Source organism: Manacus candei, unplaced genomic scaffold (genome assembly GCF_025592945.1).
Source record: "Manacus candei isolate 608988 ecotype Guabito, Panama unplaced genomic scaffold, ASM2559294v1 h1tg000037l, whole genome shotgun sequence".
Taxonomy (NCBI): domain Eukaryota; kingdom Metazoa; phylum Chordata; class Aves; order Passeriformes; family Pipridae; genus Manacus; species Manacus candei.
The window spans coordinates 6,409,093-6,423,685 of NW_026138085.1; the positions used below are offsets into that span (position 1 = coordinate 6,409,093).

The window sequence follows — 14,593 nt, forward strand, 5'->3', positions numbered from 1 at the left end:
ACTCAGTGAAAACGTTTACAAAACAATAGGGTTTTTTTCTTTTCTCTGCAGGCAGTTTTGTAGAACAAGGTCACCCAAAAGGTCTCAGAAATTCCTTAAATGTTTTGATGTTGTAGTGGAGCTGCACAGGTGTGATTTCTGTACATGAGACCCGGCTCTTACCATGAACTTCTTCTGTTACACCAGTGACCCAACAAATCGTGTTTGATATTACACTCTAAATAATTTTCTGATGTGGATTATAAAAGAAAACCAGGCTGTCAGGGGCTGATTTGGCTATATTTGGGAAATAAACACACTCAGCTTTGTAAAGCCATATGGTGGATTTATTCACAATCAGCAGTTCCTTTCAAATGCAAGTTCGTGGCATTTAGTAATACATTTTCCAGTATACAGCTCAGCACTCTGTTTTCTGTGTTTCCTCTTCCAGCGTGTGATCTGGGAGCGGTCAGCTGGCCGTGGCCACGGGCCACCTCTTGTCTGGGCAATGCACATTCAGCAATATAATTAAGCACTTACATTAGTGAGTTCTTACCAGCTTCTGTGGACTTCATCAGCAGTTTTTGCCCCTGCATGTTTCCAGTGCTGCTGGCTGCTATTTTCCTTTCTGTGCAGCGTTGCACAACAGTGTGACTTTTAGCTCAGTTTCATGGGGCTGTAGGACCCTGCATGGAGCACACGTCTGTGTGGCCATCAGAGTTCAGGATTTTCACACACACATCCAGGCAAACAGGCAGGCACACGTGTCCAGACCCTGCCAATATAAGCCTGCTGGCGGGCATTACTTCTCTTTAATCTGGTTTCTCACTAACCTCCCTGAAGTGGAAATTTTACAACAAAACCCAAGTGTTCAAAAGCAGGAGCTGATGAGAAGGCTTCCCTTTTATTTTTGCCTTGATTCTGCCTTTAAATTCGATGTTCCTCAGCCGAAATGAAAGAGTAATCAACTCACAAGCAGATGGCAACAAACCCACCACGCTAACCCATGAAGAAAAACCATCAAGGTGCATTTTTTGACCCTCTGCCACATAGTCAGATGTTGTTCTGTTGAAGGAGGCTAATTGACTTGCCTGTTTCAGCTAATAGCGGCTTAGGCTTCTCTCCATCCCCACTGTTAATCTGAAGTCTTAAGTGACAGAATAATGGAAGAAGAAAACAAATAATGCAACTGATTAAAAACAGGAGCAGCCTAAGAGCAAGAGGCAAAAGTGTTTGGAAAACATGAGGCAGTCGTGTTCCTGCTACGGTTCTTGTCTGTGGTGTCCCCAGACATGGGCATGAGCACCACCACGGGCCATTGCTCCCTGTGGTGGGGCAGCCTGTGTCCCCAGGATGGGGTTCTGGGGGCACTCCAGGAGGGCTCCCAGCCTGAGGGTCTGTAGCCTTGCAGCTTGTGGGAGGAGAGTGTCTAGAGTTGCTGAGAGCTGCTCATTTTCAGGAGAGATGCAGGACAGCAGTGACAATTCCTGGTGCACGAGCGGGTCCAGACCCAAGGACACCTGGTGTAGAGCAAGGAGTGGCACTTGGCCCTGTGTGGGGTGAACAGAGGTTGCCCAAGGTTGCTGTGTGCCCCTGGGGGGTCCTGTGCCTTCCCTGGAGGCAGACATCCCCCCATCTTCTGGGGGTGCTGTGTCCTGACCACGAACACACATACAGCCACACGACAAAGGCATTGCCTGCAGAGGAGCCCATTTGTAGTCCCCCACTGCTCGGGCTGCCCTCAAATCTTCGTCTTCTTTTTGTGCTGGCTTTGTAATTTTTCAAGGGTAGTTGTCCTTGAGAGGAAAGGCATTGCAGGTTTGCTCTGCTTGAATCAGCCTCTGTGTTGTCGAAACTTAAAAACCATAAAATTCACACTGATGGATTTTCATGTGTGTGAGTCTGGGAAGGCCACAGAGAATGTTTCTGATGGACTGTCATGCCCATATTTTTCTGACACCAATTATTTGAGGGCAGGAGTTAGGGGAACATTGCTGTTACACCTTTGACATTCTGCTCCCATAAATTTGGGTCTCAGGAAAATGAAGCACTGAAGCCTCTCTGCCACAGCCCATATGATGGTGTGTGGATAGGTCTAAAATAGACTGTGCAGTCAGCAGGATGAAAACTAACTCTTTCTGGTTGGTTGTGGCAGGTTGGAGTGGAAGGGTTGAGAGAGCTGATGTGTGGGAGGTGCTCAGGACAAGCTGGGGGACCGAGAGCTCCTGGGGGATCCTGCAGTTGGTGTGGGAGGAGGGGGGTGCACTGTCTCCTGTCCAGGGCATCCTGCGGCAGTACCGTGTCTGTTGCTGAGGAGGGAGTTGCTGATATGGGTGAAATACACCTCATGTGAAACACACTGTTCAAATGCCTCTTTTTAATGAGCACAATTACTTGTTCTGTGTGAGCAATCACGGCAAGACTGCTACAAGTTGGCACCCAGCAATGCACATACAGGGCATGAAGGATGGCTGTGGAGAGTTCCATGGGCTGCGCTGGGTGTCCGGAGAACACACAGACAGATTGACCATGTTCATGCTAATGAGTCAATTACTCTCCATGCGTGAATGTTTCTCCCTTTAAATGTTCAGAAATCACTCACAAACATGACAGGAATGAAATCAGTTTTGTTTATTCAATTGGATTAAAGTAGCTGGATTCCCATGTGGACAGAGGCAATTGGATTTAATGTTACTTTGCATATTGTTCCAGTCTCATCCTGGGGAGGGGTAGTTGTCTGTTTGAGGAAGTAATTTTTTTTAAAGGACCATAAAATCTTAATGATCACATCATCACATTTCAATGTAGACTTCTATGCCTAATGTCATACTGACCTCATTACTGATGTTGTTATATGTAATTCAGGAAAAGGGCTTGGGAAAGGCACATGCATGTGTTTGTGTGTGCTGGAGCCTGGGTGCTGCTGCTTGATTCATGGCTGGGTCGGGGCTATTGAATTTCCTTCCCTCAGGCATTTTATAATCTGTTTAACATAACACAGTCATTTGTCTTGTTTGCTGACTGCTTAACAGATGGATATGTGGTTTTCGTAATTACTATATGAACGTTAATAAGACGTGATATCTTTTATTAATTAACACTTTTCCAGGTTTGTTTTTCCAAATGACATGAGGTAGATTATATGTAAATATTAGTGACATACAAATATCAGGTTTACAGCACTGGCGTTCTGAGAAGTTGTGCAAACTTTTGAGGCTCCCCATGGTGTCTCTTGTTTTTATTTTTCCCCTCCCCTGAGCTTTACTTCATGATGATTCTCTGGTAGCACAATTGGGTTTATGTTTTGATAAAGGTTGGTCCCTCATTAGTGTAAGGAAAGCCTAGACCTGGCCGATGCCCTAAGCTATCCTGTATATTTATCCTGCCAGTGTAGTGTTCTTCCAGCCTTTATCTATACTTGTGTGATACATCCCATCTTTTTCTCCTGGAGATTTCCAGAAGTGTAAACAAGTATGAAGACTGGATACCACACAGGAGAGAAAACTTCTCTCACTGCAGCTATGGCCATTCCTGGGATCTCTCCCTGTCTGGTGTCTGAAGAGGAGCCTGGAGAAAAGAGCTCAATTCTCCTGGGAAGCAGCAGGAGACTGGCAGCTCTAGGCAGGGCTCTGCAAGATCTATTTGCACAGGTGAGACCTTGGTCACACCTGGACCTTGCACTGAGACTCCAAAAAGGAGGTATATTTTTGTTTTGTGATGGAGCAGCCCCATCTGCTACCTAGGAGGGGGCCAGTGGGTCCCAGGGCCCATCTAGGGATGAGGACCCAGTTAATCCCAGAGCTACCTTTCCCAAGCTGCTGTTTTTGCTGAAGGCACTTGGAGGTCCCATGGAGGAGGAGGCACAGCCCTGGGAGTGATGGGTAAAGCTGGAATGCTGAATTTCAGGTGTTCACAGTGAACGAATGACTGACCCGGGGTGAGGTGGAGGGCAGGGCTGGGCAGGGCAGAGCCAGGGCCACAGGCACTCCCATGTCGGCCGCTCCCTGATCACGGCTCTGAGTCAAGGAGGAGCACTACTGACTGGACCTAGGACTATGTGCACATAAGAAATGTTGAACAGGATCAGCATAACACTCTCTGATGCTCCATTAATGCTTGGATGCTTTGCACACGAACTGTGTGCTGAAAGGTTCGCTCCTTGGGAGCTCTTTTGTAGGACGATCTTGTATAACGAGTTGTATCATCTCATAGTGGAGAGTGCAGCCGTGAGGAGAGCGTGGTGCACCCCTACCCTGCCAGCTCCCAGCTCAGGCTGCAGCTACCCAGTGCTCCCACACTGCTCCCTGGGCTCACCCGGGTCTGGTGGGAGGCTCACGGGCCCCCTTGGGGCCGCGGCTGTTGTCGCTTGTGGCAGCACCACCGTGCTCATGAGACCTGTGGCTGTAGGTACCAGGGCAGTGGGTGAATCAGAGCATGGTGTGATGACTTCTTGTGATTTTCCCCATGCCAGAATGGTTTCATGCTTAGAACATGTTCTGGGTTAACTGAGGCGTGCATGAGCCGGGCTGGCTCTCCAGTGCTTCTCTGGGTTCCAGACGTGATTTGTCATGGGATGTTGCCAACAGACGGGGCCCCTCTGCCAGGGCAGCACGGAGGAAACCTGGTTATTTGGGCAGGCCCTTCGCCTGAGTTTGCTGTTGCTTTGTGAAGTACCACTAAAATTGGACAAGTTCCTGTGAATGTGGAAACAGCTGGTGAGTCAATCACTCCTGATGGGCTCTCCATTCCCCGGCTCTCAGCATCACAGCCAGCAGTGGCTCTGTTTTGCCATATCCCGTTTTGCACTTCCCACCAGCATGATTTTGGGTCCCCATCTGTCCTTCTGATGGTTGTGGAACTTCAGCTAATCCCTGTGCAGGTTGGGAGTGCTGCTCTGCCAGTCACCCAGTTTCCTTTTCTTTGGGGAATTAATCCTGTCTGACTGATTAGCCCTTGTGCTTTCCATTTTGCAAGGGTGACCAGGCTGCATCTGTGTGTGCTCCACTCTGCTGCTGCTGGGTGACATCTGAGGACGAGAACGATGATTTTTATAAAGTAATAATCCCAGCTCCAGGTTCACAGTGCTGTGAAATTTACTGTGCTTGTGTTGCAAGATGTGGGCAGCCCTAGTTTTAATTTATATTATGATTTCATTACTTTTTGATGTGGGACACATTCAAATTAACTGAAGGCCATGGAGTAATTGCAGTTTAGGAAAAACAATTCACAATGATCTGGATGTGTTGGTGTTTCATGGATATACATCCTTTCAAATAAAATCCATCTTTGGGACCACACAAAATTTTGCATATTAATTGCTAATTTAACAGAAATAAATGCTCAATAGTTATTTGCACAAATAATATCCCATCTGAGCACCCAGTGTAAATACACTGCATGACAAAGTTCGCTTTTTCTTCACTCAGCCTAACCCCAGTTTCCACTCATGGTTTTCTCATGAATGATGTTCCAGTGTCCTCTTGCAACATCTTTACCTCTTGTATCACATTTGGCTGCAGCAGCCTGTGAGCCCTTTAGGGCGAGGACCTGGTGTGTGTGTGGTGTGGTGGCTGTACCTGGGCAGTGTGCTCTGTGTCCAGTGCTCCCCAGGAGACCTGCACTGGTGCCCTGCGATGGTCTTTCACTCCCAGATACCCAACCAACGCCTGTCAGGTTTGGCCTTCCACTGTCACCTGCGGTGGTGTTTGGTACTCCAGGTAAAACCCAAACCCAGAGGAGCAGGCAGAACACCAACATGGACTGGCCTTACTTGCAGCACTGCTCAGAGTAGCTGTTTTCAAGCAAAAACTTACTCCTCTGGTTCAGATGCTCCGATGCTGTAGCATGTGGCCTTAATCTTCAGAAGTGGTAAATCCTATTTACAGTGTAAGTATTTAAGCTAATTATATCTCTGATGTGAGGAACATGTGACAAACAGTTTACACTGTATCCTTTAAAAGACATTGATGTCTCAGACCCTCATGAAATATTCTGTGCCTCGTTTCATTTTTGGGGTATCACTTGTGTTCTGTAGTGTATTTAGCAATAATATAATTCAGTAATAATATAGAAGACATGAGTATGTTATGGCTGGATCATCTGTAGAGTAAGAAATAATTCATAGCAAGTTTTTCCTGGAAGCACCATGGTTGTGTTGCAGTTGCACAGTTAGGTGGCTGTTGCATGATAGGAGAGATCTAGTGAATAAGATGATGTTTGGGCTTCAGAAAAGCCTGGCATTAAAATGCTTAGTAGGGAAAGAGTGAATCTGAAGAAAGGGCTGCTAAAATGCTGCAGAAGCTGGTTGGTCTAATTGGAGGCAGGAGAGAAAGCCCTTGGGGAGCAGCTGTTCCCTGAGCGGGGCTGGGTGTGCGGCAGTGCTCGTTACTGGTGTGTTGTTAATCATGTACAGCTTGTACCAGCACCCGTAACAGTGCAGCAGGGGTCAAGGCCAAGTAGATCAATTTATCATACAACCTTTGGGAGGCAGAAGTCTTTGCCTACTTTGCATTCAATGAACTGATTCTTCCCTTTTTTGCCCCGAGGTCCTGACCCTTGTTCTCTGTCTTCCGTGAAGGAGAAGGCTTCAGCCTGCCCTCTGCATGCAACCTGGCTTCCCAATTTTTTTGATCTTGGTTTAATCTGGTAAATTATTGGTCTTCCTCAAGTCATGCTAATTAAGGTTCCTGTGATTGGGACTTCACCCTGGATGTGGGTTATGGCTTCCTTAGCTTGCTTATGTGATTTACAGGAGAAAACATGAGAAGCAAACTGACTTAGTGCAGCGAAGTCAGCTCTTTTGCTGTGCTGCAGGAGCACGAGGGCAGGGCTCCAGAGCGCAGTGGGGAGTGTGCAGGGGCTCAGTGAGGATGGTAACGTGTGGTGGGGGTTGCAGATATTCCCATGCAGCAGCCCAGTGCTCTGTCTGTGGGGGAAGAAGACTGTCCTCCCACACAAGGCATTCACCAGGACAGTGTTCATCTAGAGTGGGTTCACCCGCCTTGCATGGCTGGATGGGAATGGTCTTTGTTGGCTGGCACAAGCTGGTGCCCCTCCTGAGCCTTCCCCAGGCTCCCTGGGCTGGAGGTGAGGAGCATTGGTCTCTCTGGGTTCTCAGCTCTGCTGCTGGGGTAATATTTATCCACCAGATATGAAGCACTTGAGTGTCTGTGGTCCTCTGGAGAGCAGGGTCCCTGACCTGCTGTCTGTGTCTCTGGCCATCCCAGGAACACTGCACCTGTGGTGTCAGACGTGTTCAGCACTGGGGATGGTGAGAAGCTCTGTGTCCCTGCAGTGTGTGCAGCATGGGGGGCTCTGTCCTGAAGCAGCCCTTTCCCTTTTGGGTTGTCCCTTGAATATGGGCCAGCCAGCCACCAGCCTGGCTGGCTGACACTGATTACATGTGGGAGAGTAGGAGTGTAATTACGCATTTTTGCTGCATAATTAGCTTCTCAGATTTGTGAAGCCAAAGTGCTGTGTCTACTGGAATCTGCAAGCTGAAGGACTCGGAACACATTGGGAACTGGACACGATGAGAGAAATTGTACAAGGGCTTTAAGTGCTCTTCCTCTCAGAATACTAATTGTGTGCCATGACCTTCACCCAAATCACAGACCAGGTGCTGGCTCTGGTGCGAGATGCTGAGAAGTGTCACACCAGCCCTGGCTTCCCTTCCCACACAGAGATGGGTTTTCAGTTAAAGCATCTCAGACCTGGTTAGTGCAGATGGAGCTGCCCACCACCTGTGTTGGTCCATAGTTTGATAAGTCTACAAATCTGAGATGCTGCAGGGTGGCAGCATGTACCACTTTCAGAGAGCGGTTCCCTGTCCCACCCTGGAGCAGGGGGATGTTCCAGCCACGGGAAGAGGCAGAACCAGGGCAGCAGTGTCTGTCCATGGCCCAAGGTCACTGTGCTGCCCACATACCTGTGGCAGGCAGAGCACAGGACACCAGGGCTTTCACTGCCAGCCCTGTCCCCTATGCCATGGGTACAGGCTGTCAGCTGTGTTTCTCCTTGCAGGCTGACCTCTGGCACTGTCCAACAAGCTGGCACCCTGCTGATGGCACTGTGCTAATGACCAGTTAACTAACAGAAACAATTATTACAGGTTTAAAAGAAATTTTGTTGCCTATATATAATGGTTAAAAGATGAGGGTAGTGTTCTAACCCAGAGCAGTAATTAGGAAAATAGATTTAGTGCTCATGGATGGAAGGGTAAAATAAATGAGGTGAAGGAAGTTCTGTGCCGAGCATAAAATCGGAGGTTTGATTCAATTATTCTTCACACACAGTTTAGATCTCACAGAAACCTGAGCATGGAGCTCTTAAACCTCTAATTGAACCAAAAATCACTGGAGTGGAAAGTGTCCTGGCTCTTCAGGAGATGTCAAAGTACAGAACATGATGGACACCTGGGGGTTTGGAAAACAGTGACAGCTACAAGCTGACCTTTGGCGAATTTAATCTGCAAATGGATTCCTGCTTAGGACAGCTAATGCTTTTAGTTATTGTAAAGGCTCGTTCCTGGATTTTAAAAAGCTGAGAATAAATGGATTTCATGATGCAGCTCCTATGCACATTGCATAACAAACAGGTGGCTTGTGGATGTGTTTAAATGATACGGTGTGTTGAAAAACTTTGCAGGACTTATGAATACATATTTATAATTCATGCACAATGGGGAGAATATTTTTTTCTAGTTAATAAAGGAGAAAGGACTTGGCACTTGTTAAAACGGAAATACACTGAAAACAGAATCTGCTGGAAAGGAAGGGAAGGGGGTCACTGGTTCTGTTTATGATATTCAAGGGTGTTGCAGGGGCTTGTTACTCACCTGGGCATTGCCTTTGGCCTGGGGTTTACCATTTGAGATCTGACGGGAGGAGGTGATATGGTAACAACTGCTTACTCAAAATTCATCTTTATTTTTCTTTTCTGTAGTTGCTCCTGTCCCTTACAGGACACCTGTGGGCAAACACACCTCGTAGGCAGAGGAATCCCATTTCCTGGGGGTAGTGTTGTGGTGTGGTTTGAATCTTCCTTTTCCTTCTCTCTTTCCCTGTGGGAGGTCCATGCCTTTCCTCTCCCTTGGGAGACAGAAGACCACAGACAGAGGTGTCAGCTGACTTGCCCAAAGCCAGCAGCAGTTCTGAGTCCTGTGGTGTCATGTTCAGGTCTGGCCCCCTGTGCTGTCGCATGTACGAGGAGCTGTCAGCAGCACAGAAGTTATTTGTCAAGCACAGTGTTAATGCTGTGGCTCTCTTTGGCCTGCAGGAGAGCTTTGGTCAACACATCTCTGTGCTGTGCTGTGCTGTGAAACCATGGCCAGGTCCTGTGCCTTGTCACAGGGAGTGAATTCAGAGTAACCTGTGGCTCTCACCCCCTGTAACTGAGAGCAACCTCAGCCTCAGACACAATGTGTTTGGTTGACTTACACATGTGCCTGGTGATTATAGCAAGTAACTCACATTCCAGCATAATTCAGTAAAGGCTTGGGCACGGAGACTTCAGGCTCATGCCTGTCTGATGAATGCTTCTGGCTTGTCACATCAGTAATCCCTGTATTAATGAGTGGCCTATGATGTGCTGTGGTTGACTGACAAATCCTGAAGTTGCATATGCATATGAGTAATTGCCAGAGTTCTCCAAGGTGCAATTTTACAATGCCTTATATCAACCTCCGTGTGACAGCGTGTCAGAAAACGTCCCGGGGAGGCAGGCAGCTGTGGGCCTGGGAATTCACCTCTCCCTCATAAGGACATGACATGGGTAGAATGAGCTTTCCCTCTCTCTTGCCTCTCATCTGAAGGATCCACACACTCCTCCAAAAGGCGTGTGGCGGTGCTATGGTGTGGGGGCTGTGGTGGGGGGTGTGTGTGGTGGTGCAGCAGTGTAGGGTGATGCCCACAACACCTGCATACTGGATGTGCTGGAGTCCTTGAGCCTTCTCACTCAGAGATGCTCTCTCCTGCACATCCCCTGAAATAAGCAGCCCCAAGGAGTCAGCGCAATCTCAGCAGAATAGTAACACAGGCTGCAAAATTTTGCACCTTCCCAATGAGATTTTAGTTGTGGAACTACAGTTGTAAGAGGAAATTGAGCTGCAGTGCACCACTGTATTTACAATGTTATCCACTGTCTTTGTCCATTCCCTCTGCATCCTCCAGTTACAGTAACGCTCCCCACTGATGTGGCCCTGGGCTGTCAAGCAGCTCCTGTGCCATGGCACTGTGAGCTCTGCAGTTCCTGCAGCTGACCCCAGCCTCGTGGTGTGGGGGGCTTGAGAGGTGCTGGGCAGGTGGGCACACAGTGCAGAGGTGCCACAGGGCCTGTGCCCATGTGCACAGCCAGTGCCCAGTACCAATGATGTTCCTGGCCAGAGTGAACCCAGGCAGTGCTGAGGTGGGTCTTGGCAGCAGTGTGGGGCAGGGGTGTGCTGTGGGGTGGAGGCCTGGGTCAGACCCCAGGCTGTGTCCATGCATGTTTCCCTTCAGCAGCTGTCTGGGGAGTGGAGAGTGGGTTGGTTTGGGTGCTGGTGTGAGAGTGTGGTGTTGTACCTGTTTCCCCACAGCTGCCCCGTGTGCACGTCGCTGCCTGGCTGGGGACATCTCATGCCCTGACACTGAGGTTGGGTTTTACCTCCAACTTCAAGTGCAGGAGTTGAGGGAACTTGCTCCCTATGAGTTTCCTCCCTGTCTGCCAGTGGCTCAGCCAGTGCCAAGGCTTCTTCCTGGACTATGCCAAGACACAAAACCCTCTCAAGGAGCAATTGTTTCCCTTTGGCGTGCACCAGATGATATGTCCAGAATACAGCCCTGGTATGCCTTGACCAGGAGAGCCCTCCCTTCTCCCACGGCCCCTGTGCTTATCCTTTTCCCTGGATGCCACCAATCCCCCCACCCACACTGATCTTCACAGCCATAAGTCACTGAGCATCCCTGCCCCCTTCCACAGCCGAGACAGGGTGAGCCTGGGCCAGGTGCCCGTGGGCACACACCTTGGCACTGCTGGCATGGTCACCCCCGTGGCCCTTGCTGCATCCCCTGTCCTGGGTCACCCGGAGTTCACACGCTGTGGTCCTGCCAAAAAACGATCTGGTGTCATCCGGCGGCTGGAATCTTGTGTTTGGGGTAGGCGGGTCAGGGAGCAGCGGTCCTTCTGCCTGAGAGGTGGAGGAGCTTCTCCCAGGGGCAGTGGCACCCCGGGCAGTAAGGAGCATCCCCGGGCAGAAGGGAGCGTCCGAGGGCAGGAGTATCCCCCGGGCAGGAGTGTCCCCAGTGCAAGTGCGTCCCCGGGCAGGAGGGAGCGTCCCGCCACAAGAGCATCCCGTGGCAGGAGCATCCCCGGGCAGGAGCGTCCCCCGGGTCCGGGGCTGAGCCGCGCCGCGCTCCGCCCGCCCGCGCGGTGCCGGTCGGTGCCGTATGGGAGGAGCCACCGGGCACCGCCGCCCCTGCGCCCCCCCCGCCGCATTTGGCGGCCGCCGCCGCGGAGCAGGGCGCGGGGGGGGATGATGGATCCGCGGCTGCGGCTGCTGACGCCCCGCGCCCGCCTGCCCGCCGTCAATGGAGGAGGACGCTGAGACCCGCAAGATCAGCAGCAGTTTCCTGCGAGACCACAGCTATGCCACGGAAGGTGAGCCCGGCCCGCAGCCCCCGGCCCCGGCCCGCCTGCAGCAGGTGAGGCCGCCCCGCAGCGGCCCCGGCCCCCGCCCGCATCGCCCCGCATCGCCCCGCTCCCTCCCCCGCGGCTCCCCGCGGCTCCCCGCGCCCCGGCTGTCCCGGGACCGGCACCGCTGCCCCCGGCCGGGCTGGGCAGCCCCGCGGCGGCGGCCCCGGAGGGTCGGTGCGGGCGCGGCGGAGCCGCTCCGGTGACTCAGCAGCGCCGGGTGCCGCCGGGTGGGCTCCCCCGGGCCGGGCCGGTCCCTCGGCGGGCGCGGGGTCGGCTGAGCCGGGGCTCCGAGAGCCGCCCGCAGCAGCGCTCGGGGCGCAGCCGCCCCCGTCTCCCGCCCCGGGGCGGCCGCAGCCCCGCGCTCCCGCCCGGCCGCCGAGCCCCAGCCCCGCCGGGCCCCTCCGGGAGCCCCCGCGCCCTCGCCGGGCTCCTCCGGCTCCGGGAGCGAGGGGAGTCCCGGCCCCTCCGCAACCCCTTCCCGCTGGAGCGGAGCCCGCGGGGCCGGAGGGATGCGCGGCTCGCTGGAAGCTGGAGGGATGCGGGCGGCGGCCGCGGTTCGAGATCGGTTTTCTCAGTCTCTGAGGGCGTTCGCGGTGCCGCAGGTGGCTGGAGCCGCGCTGTGAGGTGCAGGAATACGGCAAACGCTAGTGGCAGGTCTCGTCACCGAATGGAACAGTTGTCTCGGGGCTGTTTTCCCTACAAGCCGCTGCAGGAAGGAATGCGAATCCTGACTGGTGCGTTGCAGAGGCGAGTAGATGCCAAGGCTGTTGGACATGGATAATGTCACAGCCCCTGTGAGGCTCATGGTGCATTTGAAAGTGGTTTCCCATAATGGCTCGGGAGTGGAAGAGACGGTGTGGCCATGTTCGGTTCAGGCATCGGAACGTGAGCTCACCCGGCACATGACGCCACAGCCGCCACAAAGGCAGCTCCACCAGCGAGGGGTGAAGGAGGGATGGGGAGGGAGCTGCAGCCGCCTCTGCTGTCCTCCCTGGCAGCCGAAGAGCTGTCGACTTCAGCTCTGTCACAACCTCCCTTTGCTCCCTCGCTTCGGGAGGAAAGTGACGCTGCTGTAAAGCAAAACCGAACCCCCCATCCCTCCCGGTAGCGCTGACCCCTTCAATGAGGCTTCAAAAACCAGACCCCATAGCAGGATCTGAACAGGCTTATTCATAGCTTAATTAGTAGCCAAAGAGGCTTTCCCTTACTGTGTCGTTCTCCTGAGGCTTAGAGGAAGCCAACATACGATCAGACTTTGGGAATTTTATGTCTCCAGCACATGGCTAAAGGAGGGTTTATCTAGTGGGAAGTCTTTGGCTTGGTTTAGTAATGGAAAGCTTTGGATACCTGGTGAGAAAATGATCATTCGTGTTGCTTATTTGTAGCTGGAACGTGAGTGTTCGGCGTGACAGCCCCCCGAGGCAGGGGAGGTGATGCCCGGGGGCATCCGTGGCTCTGCTGCTCCCCTTGGGTGTCTCACACCGTGTGGCCAGGGGGTGGGTGGACCCACCGCGGGGCTGTGATGGACCTGTGGAGGCCACGCCACGCTGGCAGGACGTTTCTGCTGGGAGGGATGGTGTGAGCCGGTGCTTCCAGGAGGGTGGTGTGGCCAGGATGAGGCTGAGCTCGCAGTCGTCTGGCTCACATCACCATGTGCTGTGCGCCGTGGAAGGACGAGTTTGCCGTTTGCTGCATTCTAAAAGGCAGCTGCAACAGCCAGTAAATAAAAAAATAGGCTGTAGCTGCCTGGTTGTGACCTGCTGAGAACTTGGGTTTCCTGGCTGAGAGGGATGGAGGGTTGAGATGAGCCCGCAGTGATTCTGTGACACCAGGAGGTCTGGGGATTTTTCAACCCGAGGTTTCAGTGATATGATCCAGTCTGTCTGGTAATCTGTGGCTGTATGCTGGCATTTTCAGAAGAGCCTTGTGCATCTACTAGTGAGCTATAGCAATCCCCCTCCGTAGAAACGAAAGAGCCAGAGGCGTTTGTGCAGTTGGTGACCGACTCGGCTGGGGTGGTCCCCGCTGTGGTGGCGGGGCGGGGGGAAGTACGGGAGGGGCTTAATGGCTGTGTATCAGCTATGAATTTCTCTTCACCTCATGCTGTGTAGGACCCCTGAGTCTCCATGCAGTGGTTCTGCTAGAGGGAGGCTGAGTGCACTTTGAAATGGTAGACCTTGCTAGTGGGTAAAAAATTTAAGTAATTCAGTTTTATTTTTTTTGTACATGTGAAAGCAGCATATTCTTAAAACGCTGTGGCTGGTAATCTGTCTTCTGGTTAAAAAAAGAAAAAAATCCTTCCAAACGCTGTGCAGCAGGTGCAGACTTGCTTTGGAAATGAAGGTGTCTCTGGTGTGTCAGCTGAGAGAACAAGCCAGGTTATGTAATTTGGTTTAGTGAAGTGGTGTTGTCACTTAAATAGGTCTTGTATTTTCATGCAAATGTGGGGTGAGGATGGTATTTCACAAGTGCACACTTGAATGCCTTGTTCTTGTGCGGCTCCAAGTACTGCCGAGAAGGAACTCGGCCCTTGTGCTAATTCGACTCGGGTCGCCAGGGAGCGTGGAGGTGCTGAGGTGCAGAGCACAACCCCGGCCATGTCATGGGGTTCGCCGGGTGCAGGGAGCGGGGTGAGTGGGTTCCAGGGCGATGCCGGCTCGGATCTCAGAGCACTGCCCCAGAACGGCAGATCTCATGTGAAAAATGTCCAGAAAATATGCTTGGTTTGTTCTGCTGCATAAATCTGTCTTCATTGGCAATTCTGCTGAGCGCCCAGACAAAAGTAGGACAAATTGAGACACTTGAATACAAACAACCATTGGAGTAGCTTCCACTTTTAGACATGCTTGCCGGAGATGTAGAAGGGCCCTTTGCGCCTCCCCCTTTCCCCCCAGCCCCGAGTTGGCCCATTTCAGCGGCTGGATCCAAAATGCCTGTCTCCTGA

The 14,593-nt window shown here is 52.0% G+C and overlaps 1 protein-coding gene across 2 annotated transcripts in view; it reads left to right on the top strand.

The window, feature by feature from the left end:
- PPP2R2B (protein phosphatase 2 regulatory subunit Bbeta) overlaps positions 1-14,593 on the top strand; it is a 65,883-nt gene that overhangs the window by 8,743 nt on the left and 42,547 nt on the right. The window contains exon 1 of one of the 2 annotated variants that reach the window (XM_051794225.1): positions 11,432-11,613. The exons of the other annotated variant lie outside the window; for it this stretch is intronic. Coding sequence (XP_051650185.1) covers positions 11,544-11,613 — 70 coding nt within the window. The 5' untranslated portion in view covers positions 11,432-11,543. Of the gene's footprint in view, positions 1-11,431; positions 11,614-14,593 lie in introns of those variants that run through there. 2 annotated transcript variants of the gene reach the window in all.